We start from the raw sequence: 25251 nt of genomic DNA on the forward strand, positions 1-25251 counted from the left end.
GCTCGGCTGAAAAAAACTGTTCTTTAGCCGAGCCGAAAGAAGGTGGACGTTTGCAGAAGGTCATCCGTGCTAAGTTGTAGGCCTTCTTGTAACCTGATCCTCACTCGGCAATATTGGTTTTGAAGTCGGCCGAATGAAATAGCCACATAGCTTGGCCAAGGAGATTTGGATGAACAAAAAATTGATTAAAGCTTCAAAGTTCATGCCATACCCATGTTTGAAATAAAGGTGACTCAATCTCATGCTTAGTGTCATTCGGTTGATCTCTATGTGGCCATTATGTGAGTCAATATTAGCTTTTCAAAGATGCTATTTTGGTAAGGAAAAAAAAAGAAAAATAAGGGTTTGTTTCTCTTTGTTGCTCGGTGAGAAACATAGCAGCAAAGAGGAAAGGAGAGATATGCTCGGCGATCCTAGGAATTATCTCAGTGTTTCCTACAGTTCGACAACGATTGTTTTTTTTTTTATTATATCACATTCTCCAAATTACATATTCCTTGGGCTTATTGTTTAAGTGTATAACATTCATATGAGACGACTAAACAACAATTTTTCCCTTATATTAAACTAGCTTATTTTAACATGTGAAATGTCCGTAAAGTATCATCATATGATTGGGTTTAGGGCACATTTCCAACACCATGCTTATATACTGTCTCCAATTGAATGGGCTAAACATAGCCCTAATAGGAGCATATTTATGCGACTTAGTGAGCTTGTTCTTGTGCATTTACGTTGTGTTTTACTTTCATGTGTTTTGAGGTTTTAAGGGCAAAGTATGCAAAGAAGTGTATTTTGGAGCCTTTTGGAGCAAAATTGAGCTTGAAATGAATGGCACGTGTTCGGAGCAAAAGGAATGGACGAAATTGAAGAGTTGAAGATGTGAGGAGTCCTAATTGCAGAAGGATTCCTAATCAACGAATGATTCCTAATTGAAGAAGGATTCCTAGTCAAAGAAAAAGTCCTAATTGAAGATGGATTCCTAGAAGAATGAGGATTCCTACTCAAACAAGGTTTCCTACTTAAAGTAGGAAAGTAAACCTAAAGTTTCCTATTTTGGGTTTATCTTTCCTAAACCTACATGGCCTTAAGTTTCAGCAACATTGAAGGTTTCCTAAGCATTTTTCGACACAAAATAGAGGTTCTAGACACTTTTCCTCTCTTTGACGCACCTATCCCCTTCTAGAATCCTTTTTCCTTGCCTTGCAAGGCATTCTAGAAGCCCAATCCCTTTCCTACATATCTACCGCATCCTCTTAGCCTTTTCCCCTTTGGATTTTGATTGTTTGGGCCCTAATCCTTATTTTCTGCTAAGTCCAAGTCCTAACCTGATTTCCCTAGGGTTTTATGTGCCTATATATATATATATATATATATATATATATATATTCATATTTCAGCTTTGGCCGAACTACCACCTCCCATATACATCATTCACGCCAGAAATTCATCCCTTGTTCTCTGCCGCATACATCCATACACATCCCTCCATAATTCCTGATGGCTTACACCCCTTACCGCACCTCCCATCTATCCTGAACACCACCATACCATCTCCCATCCATTCTTCCATACACATAACCCCCAAAACCTGTCCCCAAGCCTTGTGCCGCAACAAAGAGGAAGAAGGAAAATCGTGGATGTGCTTGCTGTTCAAGTTGGAGCGTCTAGGTGTTTTCTTTCTTTTGTTTTCAATGTCTAAATTTGTTTATCTTTGCTTTGTGCGCATAAGGAACTAAACCCCCCGTGGCTAGGGGGAATTCGAAACCATGTTCATGCTTGCTATATGATTTGATTACTTTCAGTTGTGTTTCATAAGTTGTGAATTCAATTTGCTTATCTATATGAATTAAAACTGATTTGTGTGTGTTAGTTGAGAGTACACGCTTAATTTTCATGCATAAATCTGATGCTAGGATATAAGGGAGTTTCACCTAATCGTTATGAACTTATATTCATGAGTAGTAAAGGTTGCTAATCACAATCGCGTTAAGTAAATTCTTGGCATAAGTTTCATGCAATTCATAGTAACAAGTGTCTCGTCAATGCTTATGATTTTCATAGAATGTAATGATCTTTGCTTGTATCTCTATTATGCAATTCATGTGGGGAACTTGTGGGGAATACTTTGGGTTGTCATATGCAATCATCCAATTCAATAACTTCAGGAAAATCTGAGGGTTAATTAGTGCAATTCACGGTTAATCTGGGGCGTTGGGAATTCGTGGTTTATTGAAAAGTAATTGGAAATCGTTTTATATGCAAGTGTGACATGTGTGGAGAAGAACCTCCTAGCTAGCCTTTTATCCATTCACTTTACTCAAATTCGTCCAGATTTCATTAGTTCTTTACTTTGCTTGTTTTGTTTTCAAATTCGTCAAAACCAAACCCCCCCCCCCTTTACTTTAGAGTGTCTAAATTAGTTAGAATATGTTTTAGATTGTGTTTTTAAGTGTCTTGAGTCAAAGGAAAACCAAAATTCGTCCAAAATTGTGTTTAGAATCCAAATCTGCCCAGTTTGTGTTTTTAGGCAGATTTAAGCGTTTTTAGCTTGTTTTGAGTCTTTTGAGTTGTTTTAGTGTTTTATAGTTTAGTTTTGCATTCATTGAGTCTAGCTTAGTGTTTTAAACTTTTTTTTATGTTTTTGAGTCAGTTTTAAATGTTTTAGCAATCCCTCCTAATCCCCGGCCTAGAACGATCCCTACTTACATTCTTTACTACAATTGATAAAAAGAGGGTTTAATTTGTGTGCTTATATATTTCGCATCAAGCCCCCTCAATAATTTATTAGTTTTAAGTTTATATTTTAAATTTATTGGTTAATTTAATTAAACTACTATTGGATGTTTTCAAATCTAATCGTTGAATTAGAATTAGTTATTGCAATTAAGGAGCTATGCCCAAAAAAAAAAGTGGCTAAGAGAGGGATTGCATTTGGCCAGCTTAATGCCGCTTTGGCCAAAAAATGTCATGTTGGGCTCCATAAAATTATAGCCTAGCAATCAGTTAAAGATGAGTTTTTAGGCAAATCAGGCGATTTTTTGGCTTTTAGACCATGGAGATGGCCTTACAGCATCTCCAACAAGCTAGAATTTGAGTTCAATTGCCATTTGCTCTACATGTTGCTCCACCGATAAGAAAAATAGGAGGCAATTGGGTTGAAGGTAGTTGGTCCTTCAATAATTGCAAGGGCTTGCGCCCCGAATGAAAGCTCAACAAACAAGGGGCAGGACACTCCCCCCACCCCCCCCCATAAAAGCCTAGTAGACCATTTTTTAGAGCAATTCAACGGCTATGATTAATCCAACTCTAAAAAATCCAAATATATATATATATATATATATACATTTAAAAAAAACTTACAAAGTTCAACACACTTGCAAAATTAAACTTAAGATTACTAAAAAATCTACGCGATAACGATCTGTGAGATAAAGATGTAGACAATATTAAAAAATAAAAATTGTATTTGTGAATAGTAATTGCCCTTACCATTTCTCTTTCCAAATAGGTGGACCTGCACAAAGGCAATTATTGTATAGAGTTAAGGCTGGTTTGGTATTGTTGTGCTTTTTTTTTAAATAGACAACAGTAAAATGAAGTTATTGAGCGTTTGGTAAACTTTTTGGGAAGTGTTATTGGCACTCCAAAAATCTCATTCTACAATCCCACAAGTGTATTTTTCTTTCCTAATATAGAAAGTTTGTAGTGTAGAATGAGATTTTTAGAGTGCTAATAACAATTCCCAACTTTTTTTGTAAAGTGATTTTAACAAAAGAAAAAAATAGTGTCTGAGTGTTTGGTAAACTTTTATATAAATTGCCGTGAATATGTTAAATGACTAAAAAGGATAGGGAATTGTTATTAGTACTCCAAAAGTCTCATTTGGCACTCCAAACTTTCTATAATTAGAATGAAAAATACACTTGTGAGGAGTGTAGAATGAAATTTTTGGAGTGCTGATAACAGTTCCCAAGAATATAATATTTAATGTGACATAATAATTGTCAAAGAGAATAATGTAGGGGTGATGATTGTAATTTTGTAAAATATATGTGGGTATACTTGCTATTTGAAAATTTCATTAAATGAACACTGACTGCTATGCTTTAAAAAAAATAATAATAATTTAGAAGCATGGTAGACTCTGCTTTTGCTTTTATACTGTCATTGATTGTAGTTTTTTTTTTTTTAAACACTTTTTTTTGTTTTACCAAATACATTTGATGTCCCAAATTTTTTAATAAGCTTCATTTTTAAAAAGCACCACAATCTCAAACCAGCCCTAAATAGCAAAGGCATTCATTGCCCTTTCTCTCGAGTTGTCATTGCTCTCCACCATGAGGTGGAGATGCTCTTATAAACCATTACACGGTGAATTCATATCCCCATCTTCACATTTTGCTCATTTCCTAACTATCATGGAGCTATGTTTTGCCTCTTCATAGAACAAATAACATATACATTTTGGTGTTTTGGCGAATAAAATCCATAACAATGAATGACATAAACATACATTTGATTCAAATTTACATTCTAGTTTTAATTGAGCTAGAGCAAGGTCCTTCATATGACATGACTTCCTTCAAGTGGACATCTAGGCAGAACTTGCAAAAGTATGTAGAAACAAAGTCATTAGATTGGATGGTCAAAATCAATCCATCACTCACTGTGGGAAGATTAAGATCATGTTAACGAGACTTTATACATCTAGATGCATATTTGCCCTTCTACATTCCATAATAATGATCTCATGCATTCAATGACAAATCTCCACCAAATAAGCCAAATATTTTTTTTTGTTAGAAAATTATAACATGAAAATAACAATAACACAAAATTCCAAATGATGAGAAGGTCTTGCATGTCATTTGAGGAAATCTCATCTTTTTCTCTTCCCACAATCACCTTTTCTCCCTTTACCCTTATTTAATTTTAAACTCACCTGCTTACAACACTGCACCTCCTCACCAACCAATTAAATCACACCACTCTCACTACCCTTTTGCTCCCAAGGTCCCACATCCCAACCAAAGTCTCTCAGCCGTCCATCTGTCACTTTACAAGGTGATCTTATATCAAGTCTCCCAAAACACAAAAAAAATTAAAAAATTAAAAAAAAAAGAAAAAAAAAAAGAGGAAACTAGAGAAGGCCATAATCGAGAGAACCTACTTAACACACAGAGAGAAGTGTGTTTTTTGGTCTCAGAAGCCAAAAGAAGGATTTGCTCTGTCGTTTTAAATCTCTCCCAAATAAATTAATATGAAAATCCCAATTTTCTCCTTCTAGAGAGAGAGAGGGGAGAGAGAGCGAGCTCGTGTACTGGAGAGATAGAAGAAAGAGAGAGGCCTTTTGTTGTTTTTGTATTGAAATGGTTGAATTGGAAAATACCCAGAAACCATTGTGATTGTTTATTTCGTTTTTCGGATATGGGTTTTCCACTATTGTCTCTGATCTTGTAAACCCAGATAGCGATCTTCGATAAGCTGATTGGATTGGTGGAAAATTTGGGGTTTGGGTAATCTGGGCCGTTGTAAATTCGATTCTGCTTGGGTCCAAGAAATGAACGGGGGCGATGAGGTCGTCGCAGCAGCTCCGGGGGGTCCTACACCGCCTCTGGAATGGAAATTCTCTCAGGTCTTCGGCGAGCGTACGGCCGGTGAAGAAGTTCAGGAAGGTATTTTGTTCAAAACTTTCACGACCCTTTTGGATCCAATCGATATTTTTGTTCAAGTGTTGCATTCATGGTTAGTTTTTTAGCTTTCGATCTGTTATGGATCATGGTCGTTGAGTAATTAGTGTTTCGGCATCTAGGTCGTGGAATGATGAGTGTTTGATTGTGGGGGTTTTGCTCTGATTTGGGGAAAGTAGCGGACTTTATGTCTGAAATTGGTGGAGAGATGTGCTTGTGAGTATAGGTTGCATTTTTTTTTGTTTTGGATTTATGAACAAACAGTGTGGAACTGAGCTTGCTTTAGTGAGTGGTGGTTTCTGTTTGCGATTTTAGTTAATGTTTCACTTGTTTGGTCGTATAAATGGTTCTTTTAAGTTGTTAACATGCCTATTTTTGCGATATAGTTTTGCATCATTGTTGTTGTCCATTCCTTGTTTTGATATTGGACTGTTCTGTGCCTGCTGGAAATAGTAGGACTTCAATCAAAATGCCAGTGTTTAGGTGTCTTTCCTCTATCGGGTAAATAGTTGTATATATCTGTCATGAATCTATATGTTACCAAGGCGAAAAATGTAACTACATTATAGTAATTTGTGCGTCTATTGAATAGCGCTCTATATTTTGGCGTAGTTACTTACACATTGGTTACTTATGTGGTAAGAAAGTCAGTTACTTAGGTTGGGTTGCCACTAATTGGCCGGGATAGGTATTGGAAGAAGTTGATTAGTGATGCAGTTGGAAATGAACAATTTGGGAGTATTTTCAGAACCAACAGTAATTCTCATTTGATCATTAGAAGAATTTTGCATAGGCATTGGTTTTTTGGCATGTTATAATAGTATTGCCATGTCCCCACTCTAATTGTTGCAGTCAATACATTTTCCCCTCACAATTTACGTTGCTAAAGATGAGCCAATCAAATTCTGGATTGATGTATGGTAGAACTGTGGAAAACTTAATATGTTTACTACTATGAACTAGAGTTCGAAGAAGGGTTCTGCTATGACTTATGAGACTCTCAGTGCTTGTAAATGAGGATAGTTTTTCAACAGATGAATGGATGCATTATGAATATTGTAGCTGCAGTGGGATGAAAAAAAAAATGGAAAACAGACCCTAAGGGTTTATTTTTAATTGAGCTGAAGGATCAATGACAAAAGAGTTAGATGGGAAGACTAATACGGACGGTTAACAAGTAATGAATTTGTACACAGAAAATACAAAACAGATGGTAAGGGTAAGTTTAGATTCATATAGCAGAGCCTAGCTAGTTGAGGTTCATGGCTGGCACACAGCATTGACATGGTAGGAATGAATTCTTGTGTCTATTTAGAAGGATAATTAGCCTGTAAAAGTTTATAGGTGGGAGGAATTATGATAAGTGAAATTCTAGTGTTTGACTTGTTCCCAGTTACATATTTTTTAGTGTAGCATTTTAGACAAATCTGGTAAGTTAAATCTTTATACTTTCTTCTTTCTAATAATATGAGGACAACATTAAGACTTCTCACTTATCATCTGGTTTTTCTTGTTTTGCAGTTGACATTATTTCTGCTATTGAATTTGATAAAACTGGGGACCATCTTGCTACTGGTGACCGTGGGGGCCGGGTTGTTCTCTTTGAGAGAACAGATTTGAAAGATGTGTGTTTTTCTTCACTTGCAAGTCTTTTCTGTTATTTCAAGGTTTATATGCCATAATTTTTTGTTTTCTGCAATTTTAACTTGTATTTGAATGCTGTAATGTGTAGCATGGTGGCTCCAGAAGGGATTTGGAGAGGATGGATTATTCAGTTAGTAGGCATCCTGAGTTCCGTTACAAAACAGAGTTTCAGAGCCATGAACCTGAGGTATTCTTTTCTTTGCGGTTACTAATGCATTACCACACCATCATAACTAATTGGGTGGTGCTATCCACACACCCTTTTTTACCTGCAACACAACCCTTGTTAATTTCTATCCTTTGATCTGATGGCCAGAAATTGAGCTGTGTGTAGAAGGTCAAAAGGGGTTGGGTGAATAGCACCTCCCTATTTATTTACCTTTGGTCTATGTATTGAAATTGGTCACTGTGCATATTATTTTGTCAGTTTGACTATCTGAAGAGTTTGGAAATAGAGGAGAAAATCAACAAAATCAGATGGTGCCAAACAGCTAATGGTGCCCTGTTTCTCCTATCCACAAATGATAAAACAATTAAGTTTTGGAAGGTATGAAAGCAACACTCCTGTAGCAGTTTAAATTTTTTTAGAATTGTGGGCGACAGCATGAGAGAAACGGTGCCCAATTTTTTTGAACTGCCTAGCCTGTGTGTCTGCTTACATGTTTATGGTATAAGTCATAATCAATACGAGAATATATGCAGCTCTTTTACTTGGGGTCTTTTTGAGGACCTTGAATATTTGAATAAAAAGGTCGTACCCAGTGCACAAGGCTCCCGCTTTACGCAGGGTCTGGGAGAGGTGAATGTCGGCTAGCCTTATCCCCATTTATGGAGAGGCTGCTCCCAAGTCTCGAACCCGAGGCCTACCGCTCATGGGCGAAGGCACTTGCTACCTTGAATATTTGAACATTGGGTAAATTACATAGTAGCCCCTCAAGTTTGAGGTCTATTACAACCCCATACAACATCTTTAAAACATTTCACTTTCATACCTCACGTACTATTTTATTTCAAAATAATACATCTGTTACATTTTCTATCCAGTGATCCGTTGAGTACTGACGTGGCTGCCAAATGCATGCCATGCGGCAAAAAAAAAATTTAATTTTTTTTTATAAAAACCTGAATCTTCTAAATTAAAATAAATAAATAAAACCAAAAACAAAAGCTGAACCCGCAACCCCCCCCCCATGCAACCTGCAACCCAGAAGAAGAGGAGAGGGAAAAAAAAAAAACACCCATCTTCATCTTCCCTGACCCCCCCCTTCCTTGCAACCCACCCCTTTCTTCCCCCTCTTGTCTTCCCCAAACCCATTGTGCACCCATCCTCCACCTCCTCCTCCGCACCCACTACCTGCAACCCAGAGAAGAAAAAAACCCATCTCAAGGCGGAGGGTGGGTGCTTTGGGTTTTTTTTTTTTTTTCCTTCTTTCTGGGATGCAGGTTGGGGGAGCAGAAGATGGGAAGATGGGTGCGCGGAGGAGGTGGAGATGGGTGCAGAGGAGGAGGTGGAGGATGGGTGCGCACGACGGATGGAAGATGATTTGGAGGGGGGCATTGCAGAGATCTGGACTTTGCCGCCCCGGGGGGGGGGGGATAATGGGATCGGGGTTCCAAGTTTTCTGGTTCTTTTTTTTTTATTTTTTTTATTTTAAGGTTCAGGTATGGGGGTGGGGGGGTGGGGTGATGGGATTTGGATTTTCTAACCTTTTTTATTTTTTTTATTTAGAAGATTAAGGTTTTTTTTAATAAAAATAAAATTTGCCACGTGGCACACATTTGGCAGCACTTAACGGATCAATGGATGGAAAATGTAATGGAGGTATTATTCTGAAATAAAATAGTACGTGAGGTATGAAAGTGAAATGTTTTAAAGATGTTGTATGGGAATAGACCTCAAACCTGAGGGGCTACTATGTAATTTACCCTTGAAGATTTGGATTACCAGCTTATAGCTCTATGTTTGTAGATGCAATTGTCTGGACTTTGAATAGACGCGGTGCTAGATAGCTGTATGCACTCTAGGTGTAGGTTTCTAACTCTTTGACTTCCTGAGAAAGATTGAAACATTCGATTACTGAACAGCCTGTGCTTGTAAGAGGAGGTCGTATTTACCATAGCTCTAGAGATGGTCACTATGTGATGTAATGCAGTATATATAAATTTATTGATGTACTTCATATAACTTTCTGGTACGTGTATATTCTTTTTTCTGGAGATTAAAAATAAATGATGACAAATAAGACATTTTATCAAAAAACCTTTTCTACATTATTTGATTGAGTGTTGAACAGGTCCAAGAAAAGAAGGTCAAGAAAATTTCTGAAATGAATGTGGATCCTTCAAAAGCTGTAGGAAATGGCAGTCTTGCTAGTTCAAGTAATTTGAGTAGCCCTAAAACGTATCTTGCAAATGGAGGAGGCCCAGACAAATCATTCAGTTGTCTGAGTAATGACATTTCATTTCCACCAGGAGGCATTCCCACGTTACGATTGCCACAGGTGGTAGTACTCAACCCAATTTTCATTTTCTCATTGTGTCTTATGTTAGCAATTTAGCACATTGTGTTATGCTGTTTCATTTAATCATTTGGTGTTATTGTCTGATATATAACCATACATATGTGTGTACGCATTTATGTGCGTGCGTGTATGGGTGAGTGTTGATTTATCAAATGAGGTTATTTTAGAAGACTCAAATTATTCACATTATGCTTATTATCCTTGTACTCAGCTAGTTGGGATCTTTAAAACCTTCTCCTTGTGGTACTTCAATGCCTGCTGTGTCTTTTTTACCCCTTTCTCCCCTTCTTTGGATTCTTTAACATTTGTAGTTTTCTGAATTTCATCGCAAACTAACTTTTAAAACTTGATTGTGTAGGTAACTAGCCATGAGACTAGCCTAATCGCTAGATGTCGAAGAGTGTATGCCCATGCTCATGATTATCATATCAATTCAATTTCAAACAACAGGTGGCTCTATTTTTTACTGAAATTGTATTTTCAGTTTTCGTCTGTGACATCATTAGTAGTACATATAGCTTTATATTTGACTTTGGGGTTTGTCTAACATCCTTATGACTATTAAACATTATAATCCTTATGCTTGTTTTAATCTTGCTAAAATGTATAACCAATTCCTATTTTTCAATTGACCATGCACAACATCATCCAATTTCGGCAGCTGGATTTCTTGTTTGTAATGGTAAATAGTTGTTCATTGAACTGTAAAACTGGATAAGAACCATAATCATTGGCTTTTCGCATATCTTAATTATGATACTTTGTTTGCCTACTTTTGGCATCCTGCTACAAATGTTTGCCAACTCTCTTTTACATTTTTCCTAGTGATGGTGAAACTTTTATATCGGCTGATGATCTGCGAATAAATCTTTGGAACTTGGAAATTAGCAATCAAAGTTTCAATATTGTTGATGTGAAGCCTGCAAACATGGAAGATTTAACCGGTAAGCTTCATTAATATATTCATATTCCCAGTCATAGTCAAATTTTCTTTTTCTGCTTTACATTTTAAGTTATAAAAAGTTTCAGTGGAACTTGTTTAAAAAGTACTTTAATGGTGCTTGAAGTTGGGTTGAAGTCCATAATTTTCAAAATGTGTGCGGGGACACATCTGTGCATCTTCGTGCATCTAGCTGAGGGCTTTTTGAGATTCAAATTTTCAAGTACCCAGGAATAATTGCAATTTGGACTCTGTTTAAAAAGATCAAAATATAGAAGTTTTAATTTCTTCCGGTATTACATCTTCCGGTGCTACTGTTGCGGCCCTGAAGATTGGCTAGATGTTCAAAAATACTAGCATGCCTGTTGAATTCCCATTTTGTATTATTGCAGAGGTGATAACATCAGCAGAGTTCCACCCTACCCATTGCAATACGTTAGCCTACAGCAGTTCCAAAGGCTCCATTCGACTCATTGATTTGCGGCAGTCCGCTTTGTGTGATTCTCATGCTAAATTGTAAGCATTTGTCTTTCTATTTAATTGTTGTCATCTTGTAGTCCACCTACCACGAAAACTATAGGGGGACAAGAGAGTAAGGGTGTTAAGTGCAAACTGGAGAGATGAATGACATGTTTTGATTACCTTTTTCTTGCCGTTTATTAAACGGGGGGAAAAGAGAGGGAAATACTATTCTCTTCAATAATTAGTTGGTTGTCAACATGTTGGTTAAAATAGCATCAGTTATTTGTAGACTACATGATTTGTTATTAAATTATCTTGTGTGCAGATTTGAGGAACCGGAGGCACCTGGTGCTAGATCATTTTTCACAGAGATTATTGCTTCAATCTCAGATATTAAGTTTGGAAAGGAAGGAAGATATATACTTAGCCGAGATTACATGACTCTTAAGGTTTGTTTATTTTTTATATTGGTTTTCACTTGCTTTATCTTATCATAAAAACTGTGTAATGATATAGTGTGGCAAAATGATATTATATATATACATTAGGTGTCTGGAAAGCTACATATATGGTCTAAGCCTTCAAACCATTTCCTTCACAAGTATACGGAAATCTGAATGAATTATTTCCCTGTAGATGCTATTGGGTGTTGAAATAATGGTAGCAGAGGCACATGCATACGTGCCCTGCAGATACACACACAATGATTAGCTCTTTTTCTGAGTTCTACTTAGTTTTGAGTCTATTGTATGTTTCTGGGTGTACTTGTTATGCATGTAGAAGGTTGCTCGTACAATAACACTCATGAACCCAGACCATTTCAAAGGACTATTGAGGATTATTAATGTGATTAACTAGTAACTACAACCTCACCCAAGACTGCACCCTTCCTAACATTTCCATTACCCATAAAACTGAGATCTTGGCATTGATGGTGTGGCAAAATTTTTTTATTTGTTTTCCCACTTTCTCTCCAAAAAACAAATGATTTTAAAGGGAAATTAGACGTCCAAAGTATGTCCTAAATTGGGGTTCCTTAATTATTTGAGGAGAGATAATACCTTTAGATAGTTTTACTAACTACTTCAGCATGATATCTGATGGCGTAGTGTGATTTTTCTGTCAAATTGTAGCTGCTTAAACTATAAAGTCTTGCTCTCCCATAATGTGATGTGTGTGGGATCTTTATCTCCCTGCTATCTTATCTGAACTGGTTCACATGGTTGTCAGTTATGGGACATCAACATGGATTCAGGTCCGGTCCAAACCTTCCAGGTTCATGAATATTTAAGACCTAAGGTGAGATTCTTGTCATCAAACGAAAGGTGAACATGTAATTTGTGCCTACTATAATGGGCTTAAGCCTGATTATCTTGTTTAAATGTATCCAGCTGTGTGATTTATATGAGAACGACTCTATCTTCGATAAATTTGAGTGTTGTCTGAGTGGTGATGGGTCGCGAGTGGCAACGGGCTCGTACAGGTGTGTTTTGGTGCCTTGTATCTGTTTCCTATCATTTTGATAAAAATCATTTGGGGTTTTGTTAATATGTATTAATGTGATCTCAGCAATCTATTCCGTGTATTTGGCTCTGCCACTGGTAGTACTGAGGCAACAACCTTAGAAGCCAGCAAAAATCCAATGAGGTAAGTTTAACTCAAATAACATCAGGAAGCTTGACCGGGAGTTTAGGTTATGGATAATTTTGACGATTATATAATGTATTCTCTGGTTTTTTTAGGCGACAAGTTCAGACTCCTTCTAGGCCTTCTAGGTCCCTAAGCAGTAGCATAACACGAGTTGTCAGACGTGGTAAGTGCTTTGTCTTTGCCATTTACCATTGACTTGATAACACTGAACATTCTTTGGTTTGTTGGCCTTTCTCTTTTGGGTATAATTTACTTAAAAGAATATTATTTGTCTACCCCATGCAAAATCTATCACAGGAGCAGAAATCCCCGGGGTTGATGCAAACGGAAATTGTTATGATTTCACAACAAAGTTGCTGCACTTGGCATGGCATCCTACCGAGAACTCAATAGCCTGTGCTGCTGCTAACAGCTTGTACATGTACTATGCATAAGGACAGTCCAACAAGAAATGTGTTTTCGGTTAGCTTTTTAGGTTGCTGCTGGAGAAGGTTTCTATTGCTTTCCCACCAACCAGTCAATTGGAGGCCACATTAGTTCTGACATTTCAAGACACCCCCTTGAACCTGTTGCATACGGTTTCATTCTCAAGGGCCAGAAGTGGCTCTCACAGAATTCACAAGGAAGAAGCAACTTCATTTTGTTCCTCCAGGGGGTAGCGTCTCCATTTTCTTCCCCCTCCCAACCCCGCTTCCATTTTTATTTCGTTATCTTTTTTGCCCGCACCTTCATCTTCTTTGAAGGAGAAGATGTTTGGGGTGTTGTCTTGCAATTTGTGTTGGGTTGAAGTGGAGAAGAAAATGTGATTGTAGCTCTCCTGCAACAAGTACTAAAAAGGATGTTCAATATTTGCCATTAGGTTTTCAGCTAAAATCTAGTGTCTTTTTTTTTTTTTTTTTCTTTTCTTTTCCTTTCTTTTCTTTTCCTTACTGAAAAAATCCTGGTGGGATTAGAGCTGTTGAAACTTGCAGTTCATTTTTTATTGATTCTTTGTCATGCTTGAAATTTCATTAAGGATGTTTATTATTTATTGTAGCTTCGAGATTCTGTAAACTAAAGCAAAGCAAATGTTTGCTTTAGGCTTCTCTTTGAAAATACATGGGTTTTCTGTCGGACCCCGGTTCTGATGTTCAATTCACTAGCCTCGTTTCCCTTTTTCCTGTCGGACTCCGTTAGATTTAGCTGGAAGTTATTATTTCGAACGCACGCCGTGCTTTGAAGTGAAAATTAACAAGCTTCCCTTCAATTGGATTAAAGACAAGGCCTCAAATTCTTCAGTTTTGATTTACGAAACAAATGAATTCGTTTTATCACGCAACCCTCTAGTTGTGTTTCTTGAATGACAAGTCTCCTGCCTACGACAATTGGCATCGACCCTAAGCAGCCGAGGGAGGAGTGTCACTGAGCTTCACGTCGAATAAAATGACTTGTAATAAGCTCATACATGTTACTTTCTTAATCTCATCACGCGACTAATCAGACTTGTGAGGAGTATTCCTTAATCTTTGCCCATTTGATTTTATACCATATTTTTCATAGTTTATCTGCAATTTTTAAGTTTTCTGGGATTTAATTATGTTGCAAATAATGGGTAGGTTCGGCACAGCGAATTCGTATGTGATGTTTGTTAATCAATTACTTGTCTGCGAATTCATATGGGAGTGCATATGCTAAATTCATCTTTGCTTTGCAGATTGGAGGCCTTTTGACGAATGGAATACTCGCATTTTCCGGGACGTAAGTGCCATTCTTGTGCACTTTGTTTTTTTGTTCGGTTACTTGGCACTTACGTCCTGAATAATCAGGTATTCCAGTTGTCAAGAGGCCTCCAAGATGCAAAGCAAAGATGAAATTAGCATATGAATTCGCAGACAGTTAACTGATTAGCAAACATCACATTACGAATTCGCTATGTGACAAACCTACCCCTTATTTGCAACATAATTAAATCTCAGAAAAATCAAAGTAGTCATGTTTCAATTTCGGAAATGATGAAATCGGCGGAAGGAGGTGTGGAGAGATTGTGAGAGAGAAGAGAAGCCCGACTGACTTTGTAACGCACCTCCATCTTGTTTCGGACTCACATCCTGGACCCAAAGCCAGTCCATCTTGCATTTGAGGACATGCACGAATTAGGTTACATGTCCAATTTAAAAATAAAATGAACACGGCCGGTTAGTTTTTGAGTTGATTACAAAATTCAACCCACTTATAAGTTATAATTAATAATTAAAGAAAAGGAAAAGGATGGGATAAGGAAAATAATATCGAATTACATTTACAGTATAAATTTCGAAATAGTAGCCAAGTGATCAGCTTCTTCCTCGGGCGTTTAGGGTTCTGTTTCACTCCAAATCCCAAAGACAATTCAAGGTGTTTTATCAATTTTCTGTCTTCATAATTTTAATTTGAATATCCACGTTGAGTGTTGAATGAGTTGGGAATAATGCGGGTTGTGTTGGTTTGTTGTTGTGTACCGTGATCATCGACCCTACAATTTGATTTTAAACTTGGAGTTCAAGATTGAGTACTTGTTCAAAAGTCGCTAAGTTTTTCTTGGAGAAGATTGTCTGATTGATTCAGAAACTGTCCAGAGTTTATTTCGTTCTGTTACAATGGATTGCGCTCATTGTCCTCAACGATTTGATGGGCACAAGCATGAACACCACAAGTATTTGGTTGTCGTTGTTCAAGTATTTTTATTTGGCGTGGGAGATCATGATCAAAGGATTTGGATAGTGTTGGAGTACAATATTGATCGAAATTTCTCCTTTTGTCTTGCATCATCACGATGTTGTTGAGTATACTTGCAGTTGTTTGATTTAATGCGCCATTTTTACTTTTAGGTTCGTATCCATGGCATCAAAGTTTCCACCGAAGTTGGTTCAGGCGTCAAACATTTTATTCAAGAATGGAAGAACATATTACAAGCAGATGGTAGAGCAGAACAAGCACCATGTCCAGGAGCTCCCCACCATTGAGAAATGTCAAACATTAGCAAAACAACTGTTTTATACTCGTCTTGCCAGGTTTTGCATTTGCTCCTTTTCTTTATTTATGAACTCTTGTAACTACTTGATCAGTGCAAACTTCTTGTTCCGACAATTCAGCTGTCGGCAGTACTAGTACCACCTTCTTTGTGATCTTGGATACGATTCAGGAACGCACGCTGAATTGAATCTTGCACTAACTTTTCTAAGATTGGCACGTTATGATTTGAGTCTTCACTAACTTTTACTACTACAAACTACGAAGGTTGTACTATTATGTACAAAATGTGGCTAGCTAAGAAACGTTTGGCTAAAACAGGCATCCTCGAACTGATAAACAATAACTGTAGGATCGTGACCGTGTGTTAGAAGTGTAAGATGTAATCTGAAAATCAACAAGTTACTAGGATCACAGATATAAAAAATATAACTACAATAAACCAATCAAACAATTAAAGGGAAATAAACTTATCTTCCAAAGCGGAGGAAGAAGAAGCCATGACTGCTAGGGTTTCAAGGAGGAACTTCTACACTCTAGCAGCCGAAAGTCCTTGTGCACAGAAATAGGGTTTTGCACTAGAATAGGATAATTCTGTGAGTGCAGGGACCTCCTAATATATAGACACTCATCCCTTTAATCCGGCCTATTAACTGATTAAAGGGATATTCCAAATCAATTAGGATTTCATTATAGTCTTAAATGGTAACAAATTCTTTGTCAACTAAATAAGGTTTTCATAATTAATTGCACTAAACAAGGACTCCTAACCTAACCAAATAAGGCTCCATAATTTTCTCAACTATTAACTCGGATTGACCAAGTTACTGTATGTCAAGAAATAATGAGCACATGTTCTTTGACACTCACAACTTACATTCTCCCACTTGAGTGTTCAAGAACATGATCCTTATTTGGCTAAGTGGTAGGTGATCACTGAGTCCCACCAAAATTTGCAATTATACCTTTAACAACTTGTCACTAGTAGTTTAAATATTGGATCATAGAAAATAACATGTAATTGCTTCTACATGTTTACTCTATTACCACAAATATCAAATTACAAGCACAATGTTGCCTGACATCATTCGTTAAATTCAGGTTGATAAGCAAAAGATCAACTCCTGAACTGAGCCTCATGCAAGCATGGCTCATATTTTCTGTCAATTTATAAAATGATAAGAGGACAAGTAACATACAACATACTATTTACAAAATTAGGACCTCTTATTAAACTTATGAACAAAACTTAAACAAAAACTCTTAAAATATTAGTCACTAACACTTCAAATTTTAAACACAAAAGGTAATATCTTACTCCCACTGATTAAAAGAGACAAAATTACATAAATTATTATTACTCCCACTGATTAAGAGAGTAAAAAAAAACTTTGTAAATGTCTACAAAATGAAACAGATACCTTTCAAATACTCCTATTAGCAAGACATTAGTCATGGGATCTAAAACATAAAATTTGTGAGCTCAACATCTTTATTCCAGATATCTTTAGGGAAGTGACTCTTGTGACTGAAAAACTATACAAAATCATTTGGTCCGTTTTGTTCATCTAACATTTGACAGAAATAGAAAACTTTAACGGAACGTTTTCTGATTGCAACAAAAACATATAATTCCAGAATCATCTTTGGACAGAATCTGATTATATTAGGTTTGCATAGCTAAAACATAAAATACAAGGGCAAACGTATATAGCTTCAACACTTTTGAGCAGATGAAGTATATGCAATCTTGTCAATTTCATGTTTCACTATACATTGATTTATAGTTGTACTGAATAAGAAAACACTTTTGAGCAGATTAATTATTCATCAATAACATATAAATCACAAGTTCAATTTCTTGAACAACAACCAAGAATTAATAAGTAAAACACTTTTGAGCAAAATGTACCCATTAATCCTTCATGAATATGAATCTGGTCGTATTGTATTTATCAGTTCAAAATTGATAAATAACGATAGTGATTCAAAGTAAAATTTCCTGCAAGGTTAGTTACATTTAACAAATAAAATATAAACAAATATCATGATTTACATCTTATCTTCGGATGCAGAAATCGATGAGTGTGAAGCCCATAATATATTATTTCTCCCACTTGGGCAAACACTCCAAATTGCAAGATTAAACACTAGAGACAGTGGGTTTCATATAACAAAATATAGGCTAGTTGGATCAATAAAGATAGTGTAAGCTCTACCAAAATTTCACATTTAATCATAATTTAAATAAAACCAATTTACAATCTTTAATATGCCCAAAACATTAAAATTTCTTAAACAAATTTGTTGAGTCACAAAATAGTTGGTTTGGACAGAATAAACCAATCTATATGTGTCAAAAATTAGGCTTATATAAGGAACAATATCTCAACATTATTAATCGATCTAAAAGTGACAAGTGATTAGATAAACAAATGGCTACGAAATTTATTTTAGTGTATGAGAGAAGACTCATATATGTGTTAAAGATTAGGTCATAAATTAAAATGAAACCTAATAAGAGAATCCAAACTCAAAATTTATGTTTTAATTCTAAAACAAAGTAGAATTAAGGTAAACACATAGATATCTCAACAACATCAATTTTTCAACAATAATTTTAATCCAATTTAGAACTCACAGAAAATTAAGGCAAAAGATTGGCAAATTTACCTACTCATTCTCGATTCTGCAAGATTCATCATGGATGTAGTCGAGTTGTGGAGGATCGAACCAATTGCAAATTGCATGATTGTTACACCTTTGGGCAGAAACTAATCATGCAAAGAAAATACCTGCATAACTAGCTAAAACATAAAATACACAAAATACATATAGCTTCAACAACTTTGGCCAGATGAAAATATGTTAGAAGTACTTTATGATTTGCTATAATACTAACTTATAATTGGTGAGTGATTTCTTGAAATTCCCACTGGGACAAAAGTATTCACCATGTAAATTAGAATTCTGATTTAGAACCGTAATAACCATTTTGTTGGATATTCAATGATTCTCAAAAGATTCAATCAGACACAAAAGTATGTCGTTGTTGACATTGAACAATAGAGTTCTCGAAAGAGGAAACATGGTTATTCAGTTATTCGATAGGGACCAAAATGATCAATTAGTAAATTGATGCCACTTTCCAATTTTCTCTCAAAAGACAATTATCATCATAATCAAAATTGATGACCAAACAAAACATTGGTTTAAACAAAACAAACCCATACATCTTTAAATCAAAATTTAATTAGTGTTGTCTATAAAATTCATTAGTATTGATAATTTGCATAAAATAAGGACATATTAGAACCATAAACTTGTATGATAATTGGTACCAATAGATGTGCACAAATCAGTGAAACAATATCACATAACAAAACTAGTTTTGAAGTACCAAAATTCAGCAGTACTACTTTAGTTTGCAAATTCACTAAAAACTCAATTCTCTTTAGATTGTCATGAAAATTTTTAGGTATGCACTAGACATATATGGCTACTATTTCACAAAATTTCATGATTTTTTAAAATTTTTAAGCAAGCCAAAAATGAATTCGAAAAGAGAGGTGCTGCAGAAACTGCAGAAAATGTTCAGTACAGACCTGAGATTACAAATTCACAAAATATTCATTGTTCATCCGATATGCATGAAAATTTTCAGACATAAAGAAAACATAAAAAACTGTTAATTCCCAAAATTTCATAATTTTTGAGATTTTACAAGTGTACTAAAAACAAAATCGAAGTAAGTTGTGCTGCTGAAACAACAGAAATTCCGCAAAACATACCCGAGATTAAATAATTCACCAAAACTTCAATCTTCCTCCAATGTGCATGAAAATTTCCAGAAATGAGTAGACATATATATTTACTATCACTCAAAATTCCATAGTTTGTTCGATTTTACAAGTGAGCTAAAAATAAAATCTAAATGGAATGTGCTGCAGAAACTGCATAAATTCTTCAGTACAGTCTCGAGATCAAAAATTCACCAAAAATTCATTTTCAAACCAATGCTTGTGAAAATTTTCATATTTAAAAAAAAAAACAACATCTCAATGTATATCATACTAAAATTTCATGAATTTATGAGTTACATTGATATATCAAAATAATATCACAAACAAACTATTCTGTAGAAATCCGCAGAGTTCCAGCAACATGGTATCACTCTTAAAAATTTACCATAAATCCATTTCTTGTCAAAAAAAAAACGTGGAAAGATACCAACGTCTACAATCCATTTAATATTACGACATGACCGAATTTCAAAATATTTGGAGTTATGGAAGTCTATCAAGCCCAGGTTATCGACATGAATGGGTTTCCTTTTAATGAGAATTTAATGGAGTCATACCCCTATAATATTATAGTTTGGAAGGACTATAATTTAGCATGATTAATTTTGACAAAAGTTTAGCAAGAAATAAATCACACCACAATGAATCAATTTATTAAAAAAATTGAAAACCCCAATACGAACTGACTGAAAGCAATTCATAATAATGTAATTAACCACACATCAAAATTATGACAGCAAGCAATCCTTCATAATACAATAATTTGTTTATATATACATAAGTTGCAAATAGTTTCACCAGTATCGGTTCATCGAAAACAAACAGATTGGGAATGCCTTTTATAACATGTTAATTAACAATTGTAACTCAAAATTTGCAAGCATGAAAGCCGATAAAATCTTCTATGATGGCTCACCTAGGAAACCAGTATCCATAAGATTAATTTGATCCATCAACTCAAAATAATATGAATACAAGCAAACTTACTAAATTTAAAAAATTTAAAGGCTAGTTTATATGGCAATAAGCGGAAACAAGAAAAAACACCAGAATCATATCAATTAGTCGAACCAATATATATGTATGTATATATATATATATATATATATATATATAATTTTAGGGTTTATAGGAGACAAAGAAACCTGAGAAAACTCACTTCTTTAGCAAAACAGTAGTCATATATGGGAGAATTTGTAATGAAAAACGCCGAATAGAGCCAAAAGCCGCCGGAAAAATATTTGCGTCTCAAGCTTATGTTAATTAGTTGAACCTCTAACCAAGAACCATTAAGCAAACACTCACATGGTTCATCCAAAATAAAATCAATCATCAACTTATTTGTCAAGTCGTTTAGTGATAGATAAATGATATTGATTCCTAAAGTTTTACTTCATTTGTTGAAGTCTGATACTCCTTCTATTTGATGCCATTCTGATGGAAGCAATTAGCCAATATGCAAAGTACCAGTTTTGATGCGTGCGAAATATGCAGCAAGTTTACAACAAACTCATTCAAGATTGCGGAAGCATTTAACCAAGATCATCCAAGTGTTTTCATTACTCTGAATGGATGTAATTCTCTGCATAAATGTAACAAACACAACTCGAAGAATACCATGAAATTATTCATCATGCAATTGAAATTGCAGAAGAATTGGTTAGAGTATAGCGGAAGCATTAATTTAACCAGAATCAAATATATACCTCAGTTCCTTTAGTAAAAATAAAGAACCCTAGCCACGTTGGGTGGCTCTGATGGAGTCGCCATGGAACAAACAATTGAATCAGTCTTCTATAAACAAATTATTTTGCTTATACCTTTATATTGGACCCTAAGCTTGTTGTGTGGCTCTGATACCACATGTAAGATGTAATATGAAAATCAACAAGTTACTAGGATCACAGATATAACAAATATAACTACAATAAACCAATCAAACAATTAAAGGGAAATAAACTTATCTTCCAAAGCGGAGGAAGAAGAAGCCATGACTGCTAGGGTTTCAAGGAGGAACTTCTACACTCTAGCAGCCGAAAGTCCTTGTGCACAGAAATAGGGTTTTGCACTAGAATAGGATAATTCTGTGAGTACAGGGACCTCCTAATATATAGACACTCATCCCTTTAATCCAGCCTATTAACTGATTAAAGGGATATTCCAAATCAATTAGGATTTCATTATAGTCCTAAATGGTAACAAATTCTTTGTCAACTAAATAAGGTTTTCATAATTAATTGCACTAAACAAGGACTCCTAACCTAACCAAATAAAGCTCCATAATTTTCTCAACTATTAACTCGGATTGACCAAGTTACTGTATGTCAAGAAATAGTGAGCACATGTTCTTTGACACTCACAACTTACAAGAAGATGTTCCATCATATCTTTGCTGAAAACCCAACGTCAACATATCTTGATAATAATCAGATGAGTTTATCTTCTGTTCATTAGACCAGAGATTTTGTTGCTTTTTTCATCATATTAGATACTGGATCACATTAGAATTTGCTATTTAATTATCAGATTTTTAAACTTGCTCCTCGTAATTTTTTCTCTGCAGCATTCCAGTTCGTTACGAAGCATTCTGGAAGGAAGTTGGCCATTTCAAGAATGCAATAAAAAGCAAGGAGGAGCTGAATGTGGAGAATGCTGGCCTTGTTGCTCTTTTTGGCGTTGAATGCTTCGCCTGGTTCTGCGGCGGTGAGATCATAGGAAGGGGATTTACATTTACCGGCTACTACGTTTGAGCGATGCCACCTTAGGAGTAAATCTTTTAGTTATTTTTTGGAGATTACATGCAAGTGCCCTGAGTCGGGATTTTTACTTTGCTTGATAAGTTTTGTTTTCTAAGAAGTATAAGTTTTAAGCTGGAAAGCCAGCAAAGAGACATATCTTACAAAATAATTCAATATATGGAATTAGATCCATATTTTGATATCTGGTTGTGGATTTTCCTTGAAATCATTCAGTGTACAAAATCAGTTTAGATTTTGTTTTGCTAATGCATTATAATCTGTCGTTGACCAAGTTGGATGAACTCAAGGAATCGAATCGAGACGATGCATACTTGAGAATATATACTTCGAAAGGAAAAAGAACCTTCAGTTTATGAGTAATGTTATTCATACCATGTTTTTGTACCACATTTTCATACCATCTTAGATGGTATTTGATGTGGACAACCACATCATTTGAATTAATTAGATTTTTAAATTTAGTTTATTATTTAATAAACTAATAATTAAGAAAAATTAGTTAATTAAATGATGATTGTGATATACAAGGAGTCTTTCTCCTCCGTTTTCTTGAGTTTTGCAAAATTTTCAAATGATGTGGCTATCTACATCAGATGCCACCTAAGATGGTATAAAAATGTTTTGGCTCTTGAATCTTAATCAAATCACCCTGAAGAATGTCAACTTCTCTTTTTTTGGCTCTTTTACATATGCAATGTAAGGTGGTGTTCTATCAAGAGAATAAAACCAAAACATGCATGTTTTATTGGAGAAAAGAACCGCATTGTCTACTTTTTAGAAAATAGGTCGTATTACCAATTCTATATCATTATATGTGTTTATCTTTTTCATCAGTTAATTATGGTTGTTGGAATATGATCATGTTAATATTGACTTTATTACGTGTTTGTTGTATGAAGGTGCACTATAAGATTTAATAACAAAGAGGGGTCAGTGTCAAAATGCTGAGACGGACAAAAGTAAAAGTTTTAATCAAAAAATGAAAAACACGCACGAATGAACAAAATAGTGTCACCAGGGTGGCACCCTAATTTTCATGACAACTATGATGCAGAGAGAGAGAGGTGGAAGAAGATTGTATAAGAATTTAATTTAATTTAATTTTATATTTTAAATTAGTATAATTAATAACTTTTTTTTTTGTCTACGTATATAAATAAGAGAAGCTTAAATAAATAATCAAATTCGGGATGAATCCAAATCCACTTCCCATCGTGCAAATTCCTTGAACTATGAGATGAAACTCTTAAAAATTGGTGGGTTTACACCATGAAAATATAATTTATCATCCCCTCTCCACTGGCTGGCTGATATAAAAAAATACTACTCTAGTCACATTTTTCATACTATATTTATATTATTTTTCTGATAAAGATAGAACTTTTATGTATTGGTGAATCATACCTCTATTAGAGAAGTGATACAACTATAATATAATGGGTGCTTTAGATTTTGGCCCTTACAACTCATTATTTCTAGATAAAAACTCATCTATCTTTAAAGATCCAATTTAAGCCCAAATTTAAAATTTGCAAACATATGGGAATACTATTGACCTATTAATACAATTTATTTACACTCGTGCCACTCATACTTTATGGCCCCTTTTCCAAATTCCTAAATTTATGCCAAATTAAAACTAGTAGAAAAAGTGAAATAAAATGTAAAAAGTGTTTGCATTAACAACCGTATCCATGTCAAACTATAAAAGTAGTTTTTTTTTTTCGTGATATATTTTGTAGCAATTTTACCCATATTAATTGGTAGGTAAATTAGTTTGTTCCAATTATTTTTTTTTAAAAAATATTACACCTATATTATATATTTTGAATCAAATAACATTCCTCTAACTTGTAGATAAATTATTTTCTATGTATTGTTATATATGTTAGACACATTTTGTTATTGTATAAACATGAGTGGAACATAATATTGTTGATTTTATACATCAAACTGCATTTCTTTTGTTATAGGTAAATTATTTTCCATGTACAAGTACTTATGTTAGGCACGTTTTGTTGTTGGTACATACAATATTTTGTATCATTGTAAACAAAGATATTACATTACACCCATGGTATAATTGTTGTAGGTAAATTATTGGAAATTAATTTGTAGTTAGGTAATGAACATTTTGCATCATTAGAAATGAACATTTCAAATAGTAGGTAGGTAAATAAATTTGTTCTATACACTTTCATCCCTTCCTATTTGTGCAGTCACGGTTAAGTCACGTCAACATTTTATATCACTATTACTTTTTGTCTTATTATCTCTATAAAAAATCAATATAAATTATTGACGTGGCTTAACCGTGACTGCACAAAATAAGAGGGGATGAGAGTGTATGGGAATTAGGAGGGCAGAGAAGAAAGGTCCTTCATAAACAACCCACCGAATCAAATTAAATCAATACAACACTAAAATATGGATTTTTTTTTCTTTCTCTTTTTTCAAAAAAGATGTCAAGAATCCTTGTCGACACGTAAGCTCAGCAATAAAACCTGGAGGGGCGAAAAATAAGGGTGAGTAGGCCTGAAAATAAAGTTTTATAAAAACATTTCTGAAAACACTGTAACCCCTCGCTATAAAACAAGTATAGTTTCCAGAAAGTCATACTACATATAAGTATGAAATCAAATGTAAAACAACAATAAGTCCAGAAATACACCAAATCACAATATCACAACAATAGCATAATAAAATCAGGTGCTCATCGATCTATGCTAGCACACAAGTCGGAGTCACCTAATGCAACATGTACAACTGGATTGATGCTCATCAATCTAT

The 25251-nt window shown here is 34.9% G+C and overlaps 2 protein-coding genes across 3 annotated transcripts; both read left to right on the forward strand.

The window, feature by feature from the left end:
- Window positions 1–5145: 5145 nt before the first annotated feature.
- On the forward strand, window positions 5146–14045 carry LOC103414783 (serine/threonine protein phosphatase 2A 55 kDa regulatory subunit B beta isoform-like). Of its 2 annotated transcripts, none has more exons than XM_029097133.2 (14): window positions 5146–5678; window positions 7215–7318; window positions 7426–7524; window positions 7765–7884; window positions 9632–9841; window positions 10218–10309; window positions 10685–10803; window positions 11192–11315; window positions 11587–11710; window positions 12492–12560; window positions 12653–12744; window positions 12831–12908; window positions 13004–13074; window positions 13209–14045. In XM_029097133.2, exons 1-14 carry the CDS (start codon window positions 5564–5566, stop codon window positions 13343–13345), a joined length of 1554 nt encoding a protein of 517 aa, XP_028952966.1. In that variant the 5' UTR covers window positions 5146–5563; the 3' UTR covers window positions 13346–14045. The 2 variants fall into 2 exon arrangements, with proteins under 2 accessions (XP_028952966.1, XP_028952967.1); XM_029097134.2 differs by having other exon boundaries at window positions 9632–9838.
- A 1722-nt stretch (window positions 14046–15767) lies between these two features.
- Window positions 15768–22452, forward strand: LOC114822564 (uncharacterized). The gene is made up of 2 exons (XM_029097135.1): window positions 15768–15940; window positions 22266–22452. The coding sequence occupies exons 1-2, from the start codon at window positions 15768–15770 to the stop codon at window positions 22450–22452; spliced, it is 360 nt and encodes a 119-aa protein (XP_028952968.1).
- The last annotated feature ends 2799 nt before the right edge of the window (window positions 22453–25251 follow it).

This window comes from Malus domestica, chromosome 17, assembly GCF_042453785.1.
Source record: "Malus domestica chromosome 17, GDT2T_hap1".
NCBI lineage: Eukaryota > Viridiplantae > Streptophyta > Magnoliopsida > Rosales > Rosaceae > Malus > Malus domestica.

Excerpts from the sequence above, each read along its gene's own strand:
- LOC114822564 (XM_029097135.1), top strand. The coding sequence starts at position 15,768 with ATGGCATCAAAGTTTCCACCGAAGTTGGTTCAGGCGTCAAACATTTTA. Across the intron at positions 15,941-22,265 it reads TTTTATACTCGTCTTGCCAG|CATTCCAGTTCGTTACGAAG; the intron begins GTTTTGCATTTG and ends TTTTCTCTGCAG.
- LOC103414783 (XM_029097133.2), top strand. The coding sequence starts at position 5,564 with ATGAACGGGGGCGATGAGGTCGTCGCAGCAGCTCCGGGGGGTCCTACA. Across the intron at positions 10,310-10,684 it reads AATTCAATTTCAAACAACAG|TGATGGTGAAACTTTTATAT; the intron begins GTGGCTCTATTT and ends CATTTTTCCTAG. Across the intron at positions 11,316-11,586 it reads TGTGATTCTCATGCTAAATT|ATTTGAGGAACCGGAGGCAC; the intron begins GTAAGCATTTGT and ends TCTTGTGTGCAG.